The following is a 17,513-nucleotide window of genomic DNA, read 5'->3' as shown; positions in this document are numbered from 1 at the left end:
GTACCACATGGACCTCCCCCCAATCCTCTTCATGCACATCACAGTGCAATACCAGGACAAGTACTTTTGACCAAGTATAAAACCACAGAGTCCAGATTTTACAAAAAAAAAAAAAAAGGTAGAGCAGGAGGGAAATGAAGACACAAAGGCACATACAACCACATATACACATCTGATCTTTCGATGGATAAGCATCCGGTAAGTTTGGTCTCCAATCCTGTTCTCCATCCCTGGAGACTCGGGCAGGGTGAAGCCATGCTGCTGGTGCTAAGACCATGGAAGGAGCAGCATGGAATCTGCCACTTGGGCTAGGAGAGCACAGCAGGGCTTCTGGTGGGACCGTGTCCTGTGTCACAGTAGTCTGCACAGGGCCCTGCTGGTGGCATTCCAGCTGAGAGAAGGAGCAAAATACGCCTTTTGCCTTGCCCAGCCCAGTGTTGGGAGGGAATTCTGGATCTCTTTCGTCTAACAAGTCCCATAGGGAGAGTGGCACAAGGATGAGGTAGCTCCTACTGAGCATGCCCAGACAGGGAGAGAACAGGGTGCAGACACAATCCAAACCCCAGAAAGACTTGAAGCATGAAGACAAACTCTCAAAGCGGCAGGACCACTGCAGCACGGACCCTCCGACACAGTCTCTTTGGGCTGCTGCTTCCCCACCTGTGCCTACTTCTGCCTGATGCAGGGGAGCCAGCCTCTCCCCCAGGGTCTGTTTCTAGCTGTCGATGTGTGTTTTCTTCCCTTCCCTACCTCCTAGTGCCCCCTCTTTTTTTTTTTCTTTTTTTTCCTGGCCATGGGTGTTGAAGATACGCATGATACTAAGCCTACCTCGAGGCTCTCCAGCAATCTTTGACACTCCATAAGCTGGCCAAGGATGCGGTCGTGGCATTAAGCACCATAGGAATGCCTCTTTCACTTGGTTCAGATGTTTCCTTGTCAATTGTGGCAGGAAATTGCCCCATGGTGCAGGGAGCTCAGGATCTGGGTTCTGGTTTGCTGGTGAAGGAATGGTTCCTCCTATCGGAGCTCCCTCTGGTACAGTCAATAAACAGCCCGAGGCCATTAGAGTGAGACAAGGCTCAACAGCCCTGTGTCCTGTCCTTAAGAACAGGGTGATCCTCCGGTGAAGACACTGCCACACCAGGGCCTCCCATTGTAACACCAGTACCATTTTGAAAGTTCCTTTGTTTTAATTTTCCTAGCATAAAAATCATTTCAAATACTATGAAACACATATGCATCTGTATACGTCAAACCTCCAGAACATGAGGTATATAAATTCAAATGAGCATCAGAGGAACTTGCCCCAGACATATAGCTCAAAGAACCCACTTTCAAAGGGGCAATTGTTTTTCCCTTCTTGATCCTTCCTGATCCGCAATTCCTTCTTTAAGGAGAATAAGAGGCAAGAGGCATATGTGGGAGGAATTAGGGCCTGGGGACACAATGAAGATACAACCTGGACCAAATCATAATGGAACTGCAACCAGTTAGAAACGGGCTGACAAGGCTTCCTGTCTGTTCCAAGTCAGCACCATCTCTGGGCTTTGATGAGCAAAACTGCATCAAAGACATGGTAAAAAGGACTGGATGGAATTGGCTCTGATCCAGTCCCATCACCTCATCACATCTCCTCCAGCACAGTTCTGTGTCCACCAGGTTTAAGCTTATGATGGGATGGGGTGAACAAAAGGACCACAACTCAACTGTTCAATCCTTCTCAGAACCAGAGTCTGGCATCATGCAAGACAGAATGAGGACTGTGATGGGGCTCTGCCACACCCACACACATACACAGATGGCACAAAGCCCAGTATGGGCTCCAGTCACAGTGACTTGATGAAACTCATGGAATCTTTGAGCTGATCTGGGATGCGTTGGGAAGAAGGCTATAGGCTCCTCTCCCTGAGGACAGTTCAGATGCTCAATGGATGTAGGCTCTGGTTTGATCAGAGAGGGGCTAAAAACAGCATTGTGGAATGCCAACCCAGAGACGTCCCAGAGCCCAACCACCCCAGAGGTGCGAGGAGGAGGGGAGGGTCCAGAGAAGCCCAAGGACCATGATGAGAGTCGATACGGCTTCCAGAGGTTTCTGACCCTCACAGCAGGGAGGGCTTCCTCACTCCACATAGAGGCATCTGACTTCTGCTGTTACAACAGGAGAGTGGTTCACCCCTTCATTCCCCAACCTTGCACAGTGAGAGCTCCCTGCCTCCTGTGGAGGAGAGAAAAGTGAAACTCCACTCTCATTTGGAGTGGAAGCAGCAAGAAAGCTAGCTGAGGCCAGGAGCATTGGGTCTCGTAGGCTGGGGTGTGGAGTGCCCTTGCATGGTCTGTACCCTGTGTGTGCTGACCATACCCCTGATTGGGGCATGTGGAGGGGGTGAGGCTTGCATCCTAACCAGCACCAACAACTCCACGGGAACCGACCCAGCATGGCCTTCATCTCATGCCCTCTTCGTATTGGATGAGGTTCATGAATGACAACACTGTATTCAGTCTATCTCCCCCTGGTTGCTAGACTGAGAGGGGTGAGGGCTAGGGACAAGACAGAAGGGGAGATGTGGGTGTTGAGAGGCATGGCACCAAATGGCACCTAGACCCTCCTCCCTGTGTGCCCTCCATGGCCCCCTCCTACTTCAAGAGTCTCCCAGCTTCAGTCCTTCTCCTGGGCAGTACTGTCCTCCGAGATGCCCTGGGCAGCCAGTTCAGCCAGCACGTTATCCAGGTAATTGGCATCTGGGTAACCGTGGCCAGTGAGGTTAGAGCCAAACTCTGTCTTGTGGTGGACCTCATTCCAGATGACGGTATCTGATTCCCCCGTGGTGCTGGAAGTACCGATGGCGAAGATGAGGCGGCGATCCCAGGCCACAAGCAGCAGCTTGAGAACCTAGTGGGGCAAAGATGGGAGACCCAAGGTGGGAAGTCAGTGTTGCTCGAAAGCTTTCCCTTGGACAACAGTGTCCTTCCTACGGTCCCACCCCTGTCCGTATCGTGATGCCCTGAGCAACAGAGTGGCAGAGACAGGCATTTGAATGTGTAGTCAGGCGGCTATGAGTTGAGTTTTGGCTTTGTCACTTTGGAGAAGTTGCAGCACCTCTCTGAGCTTCCATTTTCTTATTTATTATGATCTATTTCCAAAAGTGTGGACATTTTATGGGCCCTGTCTGAAGAGCATTTTTATGCTAGTGCATGGAACACACTACCTAAACAATGTTAGCTGGTGCCATAAAGGTTGCATTTTGGAGAGGCACTTATGAGCGGAACACTTTGGGAGGTCTTCCTTTCACTGTCACCACTGTCTCAATGGGATACTAACTTACCTGCAGCTGACATGGTGTTTGTTGCCCCTGTTTTACTGATGGGGAAACTGAAACCCAGATAATAATATGGTGGCCTGCAGAATGTTCTAATTCAACTAAATGAAAAATAATACATATCTTTGTTGAGCAAGACTAATATATGATTCCCTGCTTGAGGCCTTGGTCAGCAGGCATTGGTCAGCAGGAAGAAAACACCCAATAAAGATGTCCTGAGTTCAAAACTCTGAAGGTGGACCCTGCGTGGCGGCCTAGTGGCTAAAGTCCTCACCTTGAACATGCCAGGATCCCACATGGGCGCCGGTTCTAATCCTGGCAGCTCCACTTCCCATCCAGCTCCTTGCTTGTGGCCTGGGAAAGCAGTCGAGGACGGCCTAAAGCCTTGGGACCCTGCACCCGCGTGGGAGACCTGGAAGAGCTCCTGGATCCTGGCTTCAGATTGGCACAGCACTGGCTGTTGTGCTCTCTTGGGGAGTGAGTCATCGGACAGAAGAGCTTCCTCTCTGTCTCTCCTCCTCTCTGTATATCTGACTTTGTAATAAAAATAAATCTTTAATAAAAAAACTCTGAGGGTGATAAATTACAAGAATATCAGTAATAATAATAATAATAGACCTTACAAAGGGAGCTATCTGCCACTTCCTGAGTAAGCACTTATAAACCGTCAGACATTGGGTCAAGTAACGTTAGAAGAACTGGATGAGCCGGATGAGATAGGTTCTCTTGTTGTGCACTGTTTTCAGAGTAGGACAGATTCAGAAGATAAAAAGACTTGCCTTTGTCTTAGAGTAAGCTGTCAAGGCTGGAGTGTGAACCTTGACCTTCTGAGCCCACAACTCACGCTGTGAGAGATCATACTCTTAATCCTCAGATGGGGAACAAGACAGATTACACGGAGGAGGGTGTCTCTGCGCTGAGTTTTGGAGTAAGGGGAGAACTTGAGATATGAGGAGGATGAGCAGATTCAGTAAATAAATGTGAGTCCACCATTCCAAACCACAGACAGTTACAACAGTTCCTAGCTTACCAATGCTCCTCTCAGGAACACAATGCTTTGTCCACCTGGTTAGATATTATTGCTGCTCAGTATGTATTAGACACCGGAGGCCTGATGGCACACAGCTGTTTGCCAATCCTCACTAACAGTCAAACTAGGACTGAGCCTGGGTTGGTTTAACAGTAAGTCTATACTCTGTTGCCACACTTTCCTCTGTTTTGAAGGTCACAGTCAGGGTCCTGGGATGCTGATGCTGGGATGCTGATGCGAAGCAGCAAGGTAGAGAATGACCGGGAGGGAAAGGCTGAGGTCCACATCGTAACAAGTTGTAGGAGTTTATGGAGGGAGCCCTGCAGGAAGGGCAGCCCCTGGCAACAGGACTCCAATTTTAGCTGTACAACTACACAGCAGAGTCATTCAGCCAAGAGCTGGGGAGCAGGTACGGACACAGAAACCAGGCTGTGGAAAGCAATGAGGCATCAAGGCTGGGCACCGTGCATTGGCCTACCATCACTACTAGTTCTCTCACTGTTTCAAGCACCCATCGTGGTGCACTCAGTCCCCACTCGCATCTGATGCCATCAGGTCTATGACAGCTTGCGATGCAGTAACAAGCCTCCAGGGGCTCTGAATCAGGCTTACACATGTCCACGCAAATTTCCTTTTTTGGCCCTCATCCTGATTCCCTGGAAAGGGACAGGATCACAGTGGAGCTGCTCCTTTAACTTGGTTTCAGGAGGTGAAGAAGACATATGGAGCTGAGTGGAGCTGACTACTGGGTCCGAATGTTTATGTTCCTCCCAAATTCAGCTGTTGAAATCCTCATCCCCACCCCCAAGGTGATAATATTAGGAAATAGGTCCTTTGAGAGATGATTATTACTGCATAAGTTGGACTGGAGCACTTCCAAGTTGGATTACGGGTCCCTCTATCCCTTGGGCTGTGTCCGAACACAGCAAGAGGGCACCATCCGGGAACAGGAAATGGGCCCTCACCAGGCAGTGCTATACTCTTCTACTTCTCAGCCTCCAAATCGCTGAGATTATAAGACACTGTTCTGCACCCTGACTCGCTGACACGCAAGGTGCATGAGACATAAGGGTGCTCAAATTTGTTGCCGACATTTGGAAGGAGAGCTAAGTAAAACACACGTCTTGCCCAACATTTTCCCAGAGCTTCCTTTAGGCCGGTGGTTCTTATCTCTTTTCAGACTATGAAAGACTGTGAAAATCTACTATTTTTGCTGGTCTCATACATACAATAATGAACATACTTTAAAAATGTTAATGTTACGGTTCGCAGAACCGCTAACGTCTGATCATGAGCCCTCAGAATCCAAAAACTCAGTGACTGTTCCCTTTGACCTTCTGGGGAAAAACATCCAAGAAATGCACAAGAGTAGAAGAAGAAAATAACCTGCCACCAGTTACAACTTTAGTGTGATGTCAGATCAGTGATAGTGCTTGTTTAGATGAAGGAGGCCTTACTTCCAGATTTCTTTTTTCTTTTTATGCTTTAAAAATTTGAGGGAAGGAGACCAAGACATACAGAGAATGACCTCGTATCTGCCGTCTCACTCCCTAAGTCCCTGTGATGGCCAGGGTTGGGACAGCAACAGGAACAAAGTCAGGAATCAGGGATTCAGTCCAGGTTCCCACAGGAGTGGCAAGAGCTCAAACACTTGAACTGTCACCCCTGCCTGTAGGGTCTCCATTGGCAAGAAACTGGAGTCAGGGGCTGGAAGCTGTCCTGCAGAGATAGACACGAGCCTCTTCAGCTCTAGGTGAAGAGAACAAGCTCCCAGATGTCATCCCTGGTCTTGGATCGGATCCAGGATCAGCCTGTAAGACTAACACTCTAGGCAAAGGTTCCTACAACCAAAGGATTATTGCTAATGATCTCCAGGGGGCGGGGGGGTGCCCAAAGCCCTGTCTCCTGCTTCTGCTAAAGAATTTCTACTCCCATTTGCCCTTCCCTGTTGTAGATGTAAATATGAACCATCACCGAGAGTTCAAAAAGACCCAGTGCACTGTAGGAAGCAAAACATCAGTCCTGAACATGCAAAGAAAACCCCGCACCCTCTGCTCTTACCTTCCTCCCTTTCTCGCTGTCTGGAAGGTAACAGTGTCGTGGGAAGCCACGGGCACTGAAACTCTTCCCAGGATTTGGATGCTCTGGCCCCTAAAAAGGAAGCAAGGGCATTCTTATCAAACCGCTTCTGCTGAGTGGAGTAAATTAGGATGATGATGATAGTAACGACAAGCACAGAATCTGGACAGGGAATAGCAGTGCGATAGCCATGGAACACACATGTTTTGCTATCCTTGGAGCTACGTGTGGACTTACAGCTGGATTACCTGGAGCCCTCCCTTGGGAATTTTCTTCCCATTTCTTCAGTAGGAATGATATGGAATACTTGCCTCCGGGAACTGCTGTGAGCGTTAAGCGTGTGTCGTGTCTGGTGCTTAGGAAGACTTCAGTAAATGTCTGATCTTAGCATCATCATAGTTTTGTGTTTAATCATAGTCATAATTATCCATTGCTTGAGGAAAGAAAAAAAATTCCCAGAGAACTAAATTACATTAGTGAGTTTGCTAGCTTGAAAGCCCAGGTTTTCTGGGGCACAAATTCTGGATGTCTCACACTTAATGAGAATGCTTTTGCTTTAGGAGCCAGGCAGATGACAAACTTTTCTGAATGATTTCCTTGTCTAACACTTTTTCTTACACAATGTGGATTTGGGACATTAGTGACGCAAAAATCCAGTACCATGTCAATATTGTCACCCATGACTGCTTTTGGGAGGGAAAGAAACTGAAACACAACTGAGTCATAGTCCTCGAGTTCCTTTAAGAAACCTGTGAAAAGCAACCGATTTTCTCCCTGGAATGGTGCATAATTCTCCTCTCTGTACACAAATTTCCATCTGCTTTTTCTAAGCGCTCCCGAGCCCTGCTTTGGGGATGGAGTCCTGCTTAAAACCTCTAGGCGCAATCATTATACCCTGATAATCCCATATGGCAACTGGCCCAAGCTTTCACACAGATGATCAGGAACTGTGCTTTGGCTCAACAGATGTGAGTGAATAAATGGCCAAACTGCAAGGAAATAGATTTTTCATTTTCTCTTTTATGGAAATGGTTACAGATGATTAAAAAACAGGTTTCTCTCGTTTTAATAGTTTTCAAAGTCATGATGGAAGATCATGGATTGTGTGGCTGCCTGAATGGTAAGACAGGTGCCATGGGGTCTCAGACAGATGAAAGACCTAACAGTGTCTCTCTGGAGATGCGAAATCAGACATACAGGAACTGCACATTTGTGGAAAATCATTACAAATGTATAACATTTCCATGGCCAATGTTATCACTAAGCCTGGCTGCCTGGCTGAAAGTCAACTTCAGCAGCGGCTCTAACCACTCTGCTCCTGCCTGAGGGGGCCCATGGTGTGGCTGACTCACAGTCTGTAGGCACTGACCCAGCAAGGCTGTGAGCAACCAGGGCCATTATGACCTTGGCCCAGTCCCTGGATTCCTGCCCAGGGAATTAGCCCCTGCAGTGAAAGCAACACTCAAAGACTCTGCTCCTCACAGAAGCCCAATCCCGTGTGGTTCCCAGACTGGGCTGCTGAACGTCCTGCTGCTAACCCTCGGTGAGTCTATGGAACAGTGGTGCTCACCACAGGGAGATGCACTTCCCCTGAAACACGCTGAGGGTTCCCCATGGGAGCCAGGGCCTTGGTAGAAGTGGCATTTGGCCATCTCTATACACTAGTGCAGGTTCCCTTTTCCTTAGCCTTGGAAACTGGGAAAAAGGGCCTGTTCCAAGACAGTTGCCCCACCTCATCTTCACTTGCATTGGTCTGTCTTCTTCCTGTCAATGTCATCTGCTGTGTCTGACTTGTAGATTTGTGTTCCCACGCCTGTTGCCCTGAACAACCTCAGAATCATTCCAGAGAACTCCCCTGACTCACATCCAATGGTAACACCTCACTCCCGCCCTTGCCATGGTCAGGCCCCATCACTAGTTGACCGAAACTCCTGCAGCAGCTTGTTGGATTAACTGCAGTTCTTTCCCCTGGTCATGTCTCACTCTAGCCTGACTTATTCCTAATCTTGTAGTGTCCCGTAAACCTGATCACACATTAACAACCTTCAGAGGCTCTCCGAAGCGTGGTCAGTACACTCTGTGGCCCCCAGCCTACCTTGCTCAAGGCCTTCTCTGACCTGGTTTAAAACTTGGCTCACTTCCCAGTCTTCCAGATCTCCATGTTTCCTTTCCACACCCCCTTTGCCATTCATTGGCTCTTACTGCCTTTGGACATCACCACTTCCTACTTTCTAGACTCTGTTGTGAACTCCACATAAAAATGCCCTCCATTTCTCCATGTCTCTCAACACTGAGCTACAAGAGTGCCCTGTAACAGAGTCATCCCAAACTCTACCTGGCAGGGAGACAGAAGCCTTCCTCCTTACAAAGTAGGACACTCAAAGGGTGCTGGTGACCAGACGCGGAGCCCCTGACTACTGTGCAGGTGTAAGGGTTGCCTCCTCATCTCAGATCTGCGTGTTTGGTGTCCAGTAGTACAGGTGAGTAAATCCAGTTCAGAAAGGTCAAGTGTCTGTCCTAAACCATCAGCCAGTTTTATGAGGCTTTGGCAGGTTCATGAATCCACTCTGTACACTGACTGTCATAGCTTTTATCAAGGGCGCCCATCAATGTTTTGTTCGGCAGCTGGATTAGTGAAGTGTGTGTTTCCTTCTCTGGCCGGCTGGCTGGCTGGTCCCTCAAAGAAGAATCAGCTTTTATTTAATTCTTCCACAGGAAATCACGCCTTTCTCTTTTATTTCCGCTATCTGACTTGCCACTATTTGAAAGTTGCTTATTTATTTGCTTGCTGACTTTGTTGTCTTTCTGGCACCACTACAAAGAGAACTTCAGGGAGCAAGGACTGACTTAATGTAGCTTATTGTCTCCCCAGCACTTGGAACATCCCTAGATCATACTCCACATTGAAATGCTTGTTAAAGAAGAGATAAAGGACTGGATTGTGAGGCAGTTTCTGGCATCCACATGAGTGTGCATTTGAGTTTCAGATGCTTTACTTCGAATCCAGCTCCCAGCTAACGTGCCTGGGAAAGCAGTGTGAGATGGTCCAAATGACCGAGTCAGCTGCCACCCACATGGGAGACCAGGATGGCGTTTTAGGCTCCTGGATTTGTCTTGGACTACATCCGATCATTGTAGTAATGTGGGAATGTGTACCAGAGGAGAAAAGGTCTCTCTCTCATTGTCTCTCTCTGAATGTGTGTGCACACATGTTGTATGTCCGTCTTCCTCCCTGTGACTCTTTCAATTACATAAACAAATCTTTTCTAAAAAAAGAAAAAGTGGTAGAAGACAAGTAGGAGAGAGGAAGAGGGAGAACTAGTAAATATCTATCAAGTGTATGAACCCACTCCGCACCCTATAACATTTTGAGCTCTCTTACCAGTTCTTTTGGAATTGGTAAAATAAATAAGTAAAAATTTTAAAAAGCTTCATCATGTGAAGGATCAAACTGACATATAATAACTATGAGGGATTTTTTTGAATTTGTTCATTACAACTGTCTTTTAATGACAAGAGACAAGAAAGGCCCACAAAATATCAAAGCTGAGGATATATCAAATTGCAGATGCAAATATCACTTGGCAAAGAAACTCTACTTCTAAAGAATTATTCTATAGATACACCCATGTGTATATATAAGGTTGCAGCATTATGGCATTATTTGTTGTAGCAAAAGACTGGAAACAATGCATATGTCCATCAAATATAGACTGTTGACTATATATTAAAGGGCATTTATACAATGGATTATTATACAGACATAAGAAAGAATGAGGAAGCTCTCTACACCAACATGAAAAGATCCATAGACTGTATTATTCATTGAAAAATACAGGATGCAAAACAATGTGCCCAAAATGTCACTCTGTGGAAAAACAGGAGGGGTGGATGCAATGTCAGTTGCAAATGCACAAAGAACCCTGATGGCGGTATCAGAAAGAACAATGGTGGTTACTGGGGAGGAAGTTGAGGGGTTGAGAATGCACACGTAGGAGGACAAGGGTGGGGAGGAGATTTCCACAGTGTAATATTGTAGCTGCACAAATTTCAACTTCAAACGTCTAGCGCTGAGGGTGGGCTCACCTGAATACCAGGGGGGATGCTGTAGATGATGCGGATGGTTTTACAGTCTGGGTGGCCTGGCAAGGAGTGCGGGATCAGGTGGTACTCCATCTTCCCAGGAGGCTGGGTGCCTGTCTTCACCCCGTAGATGGTCTTGCAGGTTGGGCACTGCAGACTTCCATCCTGAGAGGGCAAGGCCAGAAGAGCCAGGCTGCAAACTGTGCCAACAATGAGCTCTCCACCCAGCTCCAAAAGGTGTCAGAGACAAAGGGGAGACAAAATGAACGCCAACCAGCATTAGGTCCGAAACTGGCCCAGCTGCTCAGGCCCTTTCTACTCCCCAAAGTGGTAAAGAGTTCAATTCCACAAATATCCTCAAAGGCCCTTGTAGCTGACATGAAAGAGACATGTCTGTCCTTGAGACAGAGTGCAGCTTGCTGGTGTGGGGGAACACACACACACACACACACACACACAGAGCAAATTCATTTAGGCTCTAAGTAGCAGAGGAGTGCAATACACAGCAGGAAACCAGCCAGCTGCTGAGAACAGAAACCTGTTAACAGTAAAGATGCTTGAATCCCACATCAGGCTCAGTGAATTAGAACCGGGAGGCTTCAAAGTGTAGTGGTTTCAATGTGAACAGTGAAGTCAAACTGCCTCTTTGGTTCTCAGATCTGCCATCTCCCTCCCTTCTGAACACCTCGGACAAATTAAGGGATCACTCTGCTTTCTTAGGGAGCTGGGACAAGGGGAATATATGCCTCACTGATTGTTGGATTAAATGAGATGATCCATAGGAAGCGGTTTCTGATAGAAAGTATTCTGGTTTCTGTGGGGAAGACTACCATGCATGCAAGTTTGAAAGCCCTTGCTGTGACAAGAGCAGTTTAACACTAATGGGTTGGAGCAAGAGAGGATGACTGGGAGAAAATGGTCCTAGGGGCTGGTATTGTGGTGCAGTGTGTTAGTGCACCACTTATGACATCAACATTCCAACTGGAGTGCCAGCTGAAGTCACGGCTACTCCACTTCCCATCCAGTTCCCTACAAATGTGTCCAGTGGGAAGAATTACTGGGGCTCTTTGTCATCTGTGTGGGAGACCAGGATGGAGTTGGTCACTCCTGGCTTCAGCCTGGCCCTGTTCTAGAAAATCTGAGGAGCAAATCAGAGGATGGAGGATAACTCTCTTTGTTTCTCTGTCTTTCAAATAAAAAGCAGATATGTGTATATATATATATATGTGTGTGTGTGTATGTTTTTTTAAAAAATCATCTTTGAAAAATCTAGAGGGTGGAGGGTAAGTTCTACATTGATAACTAGAGGAGGGAATGACATCATGCATGGATTAGGATATTCTAAATCCCACAACAGAATCTACATCTCTTGTGGTTTTGAGGCCTAAATTTCTGACATTAATCAGGAAGAAGTTATTGGCCTCCTTCCATCTGGGAGGAAACTGAGTCACAGCAATCTGAAAGGACCCACTGCCACTCACAGCGGGGGCTCCAGGAGTCTACATAAGCCCCCCCAGGCCCTGAACCACACCTCATTGGCCCTGCTTGCAGGGAGAGAGGAGGACAGAGGTTCTGCCTTCAGAGATGTCAAGAACTGTGGTTTGATAGAGAGAACTGGGCAGGCGCTGCCTGGAGAGGAGGGGGGCAGCCAAGCACAAACCCCGTTCCTGGGCTCACGGAAAGAACGGGGGTGAGGAGAAGCTAGGCACACACAGGCAGGGAGAGATGTCTGTTCACTATGCCATCACACAGCTGGGACCAAAGCTCTCGGGGACATTCCTGCAGCTTCTGGAAGACAGAGATTCACAGCTGAGCTAATGAGACTTCCATTCAAGTCCTACTCACTTCATGGAACTGTTGTAACAGCAGATGATTCAAAGTCCTGGTGCAAAGAGAGCCAAGGATGGCATCTGGCAGAATACTTTTGAGACACCATATAAAGAAAGGCAGAGTGTATAGATATTTCTTGCTAATAGTTACTTCAGCTGAATGCTTTTTTTTTTTTTACCAAAATGGTAATGAGTGTGCTAACAAACCCGTATAAATCCAAAAGGACTTATGAAAATGTAATGTCCATCTGAAAATTCTGGCTCTGGAGTTGGGAACGTGAAATGTGGGATCTGGATTTGCATTGTCTATCAGTGATTGGCATCCCCTAAAAGCCTGGCCATCTGGAACTCTGAGAAAGAGCTCAAGATTAGCACGTTGGGAACTTAAACTGTATATAAGGATGAAAGGGGGGGTGGATAATGATAGATACAACACAAGCGAAATATCAACTTGAATAATAACAGTATTAACTGTCTCTAAAGCAGGGGCTGTTTTATTTCCATGTTCCAGATGGAAAATGTCTTCCCAGAGATGGTGAAGCATCTTGCCCCAGGTCCCGCAGCTGAGAAGCCAGGATTTAGCAGGATCTGCTGCCTCTTGTTGTTTCTCAGACACAAGGCTCATGGAGTAGTCCCCAGGAACTAGATACTTTGGGGAATGAGTAAAAAGCCGGAAGTTATTTGTGAAATCTCCAAGGCAAGTCTGGAGAGATGAGGAGGTGAAGAGAGATGACATGTATTCCAGGCAGAGGAAAGACCACGAGAAAAGCCAATGACTCAGAAAGACCTCAGACACTGGCAGGAGAGAACGCTCATGGAGGAAGACTCCCAGAGACCTGGAAATCAGCTCTCAAGGCTGAGACCACCCCACAGTCTATTAACAGACAAGCACCATACAACCTTCCCCTCTTCCAACAGAGGAGTTCCAGGGTGCCAGGCGCACTGTGGCAAAAGTGGATGTATCTTTGAAGGGACACCTTGATGGTTGTTTAAAGACAACAGACTATAAACAAGATTCACTAGCTGACTGGGAAATCCATTACACCAGCATCAATAGGGTTCACCAGGGGCCAACATTGGCCTAGCAATGAGCTGCAACAATGGGTCACTTTTTCAGTACTCTATGAATCAAATCCATTTTCCATTGATAGCCACAATCAACATTGGGACAGTTGGGTAGCAAGACCCAAAGGGAAGGTGAAAAATAGACTTTAGTCAATGTGGCAATAAGGTGGATAATTGATCCAGCTGAGAATAACCAAGATTGTCACTCCCATTGGTCTGGGATGCATCTAGGATACCCAAAAACACCCGGGTGAGGACTACACAGGGCCTCATGCTTCATGATCCATATCCCAGTGTGTGTGTGTGTGTGTGTGTGTGTGTGTGAGTGGTCAGCAGCCCCCAAAGCCAGCACTAACCTTGTTCCCATTGTTGTACATGGCGACCAGGCAGTAGATGTGATATATGTGGCCACACCTGGACAGCTTTCCCACCAGGTCAGGCTTGACTGTAGGCTGAGGACCCTTGTAGCCTGAGGGGGCTGTGAGGCGCTCCATACAGATAGTGCAGTCCTGGGGGAGGAAAGGACAGAGCAGAGAGGCTGTCATTTCCCCCTGGCCTAGGAGACCACAGTAACCCCATGATAATTCCTGTGAGATCTCAGATGAGCTGTTCTGAGTTCTCTTCCACCAAGCCCACAAATTAAGGTGCCTGTGCTTTTAGGAATGTAAGTACAGCTTTGTCTTGCTTTAAGCAAAAGAGATTTCTAAAGTAATTCCCTATAGTGGTATATGTTAGCTTGGGCTGATAAACTAAATGGTAATGATAAACTAAATGGAGTGCTGTGAAGATACACCATTCCTTCCTTAGTGCCTTCCAATGGCTTATGAAGACAATAGATAACTGCTGATAGACTCATAAACTTTTCTTCAATGGAACTTTCGTAGAGGGATTTATAAGGGTCTGGAGGGGCTGCTATTTAAATAAATTGATAGCACACTTTCTCAACTTCAGCACTTTAGACATTTTGGATTGGGTCATTCCTTGGGGACCTTGCTGGTCATGGTAGGATAGCAACAGCCCTGATCTCTTCCCAGTAAATGTCAGTGGCATCCCCTTATGCCTCTCCCCTCCTCAACATGTCAAGCATCATTGTCTCCACTGACGCTCCCTGGGGATCCAATCACCTCCACGAGAACCACCAGTCTATAAAATCCATGTTCCCGTGACCAATCTGACCGAATTTTTCTTAAGTCTTGACTGTGACATTAAGGGGGCTCAGAAGCAGAATGGGAAGTGGGTGGAGGCAAGGCGCACCTGAGGCTCTGGACCACAAACCTTGGATTCCAGCATCAGCTCTGACCAGCTCTGAACCGGTCAGGGCTGGAAAGCAGTTCCTGTTTCCTACAGAAAACTTCTGGAATAACAGAAGAGGTTAACCCTGCCTCCCTTCCCTTCTACTCACCTCATCAGGTGGGTGCCGGACCTTCTGCAGATACTTCTTCAGCACTTCTTCTGGAGTTTTACCTGTGGAGACAGGAGGCTTAGTGGACAACCAAGGTGGAGGGGAGGGATCAAACAGCCTGGTCACGTACGCAGGTCACAGAGGTGAATTACTTGTCAAGTTCAAAGCATAGCCTATAACTGGATTTAAGAATGTGAAAGATCAGTTAGCTCTCTCCGTCCAGAAGCTGTACATCCAAGGATTCAACCAATGGATCAGATATCCTGAAAAATGTTTGCACGTGTGTCGAACATTTACAGACTTTTCTTCTCATTGTTTCTTAAACTGACCATAGCAGCTATTTATGTGGCATTTATATTGCATTGGGGATGAGAAATAATCCTGAGGTGATCTGCAGTATACAAGATGATGCAAATACTATGTCATCTTACGTGAGGGATTTAGACACCTCTGGATTTGGGTATCCTTGAGGGTGCCACAACCAAAGCCTCATGAACTTGGAAAGGTGGTTGGACAGCTAGTGAGGTGATCTGCGGCAGGGATGGGGTTTGTATCTGCAGTCTCCTCTCAGAGTTACCCTCCTGAGAGCCTCCCATCCCATCTATTATTGAAAAAAACCCTACTTTTTAAAAAAGATTTTTATTTTTAAATTTTTATTGGAAAGTCAGATATACACAGAGAAGAGGAGAGACAAAGAAGAAGATCTTCCATCCACTGATTCACTCCCTAAGTGACTCCAATGACCGTAGCTGAGGCAAACCAAAGCCAGGAGCTTCTTCTGGATCTCCATGTCGGTGCAAGGTCTCAAGGCCTTGAGCCATCCTCGACTGCTTTCCCAGGCCACAAGCAGGGAGCTGGATGGGAAGTGGAGCCTCTGGTATTACAACTGGTGCCCATGTGGGATCCCGGTGCATGCAAGGCAAAGGACTTTCGCAGCTAGGCTACCTCACCAGGTCCAGGAAACCTGCTTTTAAGCCACATTCACTTGACAATTTATTAAGTCCAACCTTAGTGTATAGTGCAGCATCTAAATGAGATTCGTTTTACGGGAAACCAGGAAGTTTTGAGCCATAGTGCCAGGACGTTCTCTGTGGACCTGAATGGTGCTGTGACTGCCAGCAGACACCACCCCTAAGGAGGAAAAGGATGAAGTTCCCTGACCTCAAGGATGTGGGGATTTTTCTGGGGACTCTGTCCTTAGGTAGTCGCTCAAGACCAAGGTGGAGGTTGGGGTAACAGGGCGTTGTAAGGAGGTACAGAGGGGGAAGGATCAGTGCCACCTTGGGTTCTTTGGCATCTTGATTTTGTCACATTATAGAATGAGGAAGTGTGGTTGTACCTGTCTTAGATAATTGCTCTGACAATGTGATGAGCTAATGGAGGCACTTTGCCAGGTAAGGGCCCTCTATGTGCTATTTTAACAATAACAGGAAGAGTGTGAAAGTGTGAAACTCTGTCACTTCCCACCAGACTGGGAGCAAGGCAACTGAGTTCATCCAAGCAGGGAAACGTTTATACCCTTAAAATGCAGGAAGTAGATAATGCAACAGCCAAAAACTGGGAAGCAGCAGGCCCTGCTCTCCCACTGTCTTGCTTCTTTTATAAGAATTCAACTTCTATTAATGGAGAACTTATTTCTTGCCAGGTCCCAGGCTAAGTGCAAAATCTGTTGAGATCCAATTTCAACTTCAAAAAAAGCTTGCTTAACGGGGATATTTAAATCCTCTAACAACCAACATAGAGACCAGAAAGTGCAGCCCAGAGCCGAGCCAGGGTCCTGCTGGGCTGCTGGCCTGTAGGCAGGTGGGCAAGGGTCCCTGAAGGAGGATTCACGTGGTCAGAGAGGCTGGAGACTCTAGAGGTACAGAAAACAGCGGGAGCTTCCCAAATGGCATGGATGTAGTGCAAGGCATACCAACTGAAGGCAGGCTGTGGGCATTTTCACCCCATTACTAAGATAAGAAAACAGTTTCCACATTGCCACACAGCATCCAAGTGGCTGGGTCAAGTCAGTTTGGGTTCTGATATCAAAGTTCTATTTCTCTACCCTATGTTCTCTGTATCACATTTTCTTTGTGACTGTCTCTTGCATGATCAATTTCTGTTTCTCAAAGTATGCCACCAATCCATACAGAATCCATTTCATTGTAATCCTAAAAAAACCCCCCACGATTCAGATCTACATAGTAGATGCAGAAATGAAGACCCAAAGAGGAAATCCCTGGATAGGAACACAGAGTTAGGAAACAAATCTTAGACTCCAGAGCTCTCAGAAAGTAACGAGGAGGGTACCTTTCTTGGCTTGCTTTTTGGTGGTCTTGCGACTTGTGTTGGAAACCCCTGGAATGGACTTGATTTCACTCTTGCTCACGGGGGGTGGGTGCAGGACCAGCTTTGGTGGCCTGGTGAGGCATACAGGCAGCCCTGCAGCACTCATGAGGATCCCGGTGATGCCTGGAAGGGTTGGGTGTGGGTGAAGCAGGACCGAGGAATCGACTCCTAGCACTCCCTTAAACCCTCCCTCCCCATTCGCTCTTTCACTTCTTCCCTGCAGACAGTGATAATTCACAGATCCTCCACCCTCTACTTTTCCAAGAAACTCGTGCATTCTCTGGTCTTCAATAGTAGGTTTTGCTTTTAGTAATCTTTTCTGTCCCAGACTCTTGCTACATGTTCAATGCAATTCCTAAAACCCTCATTTGCTTTAT

At 47.1% G+C, this 17,513-nt stretch overlaps 1 protein-coding gene across 1 annotated transcript in view; it reads right to left on the bottom strand.

Annotated features, from left to right (window-relative positions):
• Positions 1–1,225: 1,225 nt before the first annotated feature.
• Positions 1,226–17,513, bottom strand: part of DTX4 (deltex E3 ubiquitin ligase 4) — a 31,093-nt gene continuing 14,805 nt past the window's right edge. Inside the window, exons 4-9 of the mRNA XM_041003968.1 lie at positions 17,098–17,259; positions 14,806–14,867; positions 13,760–13,912; positions 10,513–10,674; positions 6,409–6,498; positions 1,226–2,890 (exon numbers count right to left, since the gene is read on the bottom strand). Coding sequence (XP_040859902.1) covers positions 2,657–2,890; positions 6,409–6,498; positions 10,513–10,674; positions 13,760–13,912; positions 14,806–14,867; positions 17,098–17,259 — 863 coding nt within the window. The 3' untranslated portion in view covers positions 1,226–2,656. The remainder of the gene's footprint in view (positions 2,891–6,408; positions 6,499–10,512; positions 10,675–13,759; positions 13,913–14,805; positions 14,868–17,097; positions 17,260–17,513) is intronic.

Source organism: Ochotona curzoniae, unplaced genomic scaffold (assembly GCF_017591425.1).
Source record: "Ochotona curzoniae isolate NIBS_2020 unplaced genomic scaffold, NIBS_Ocur_1.0 scaffold_3171, whole genome shotgun sequence".
Lineage (NCBI taxonomy): Eukaryota > Metazoa > Chordata > Mammalia > Lagomorpha > Ochotonidae > Ochotona > Ochotona curzoniae.
The sequence above is the reverse complement of the archived record's forward strand: the minus strand, read 5'-3'. Positions and strand labels throughout refer to the sequence as shown.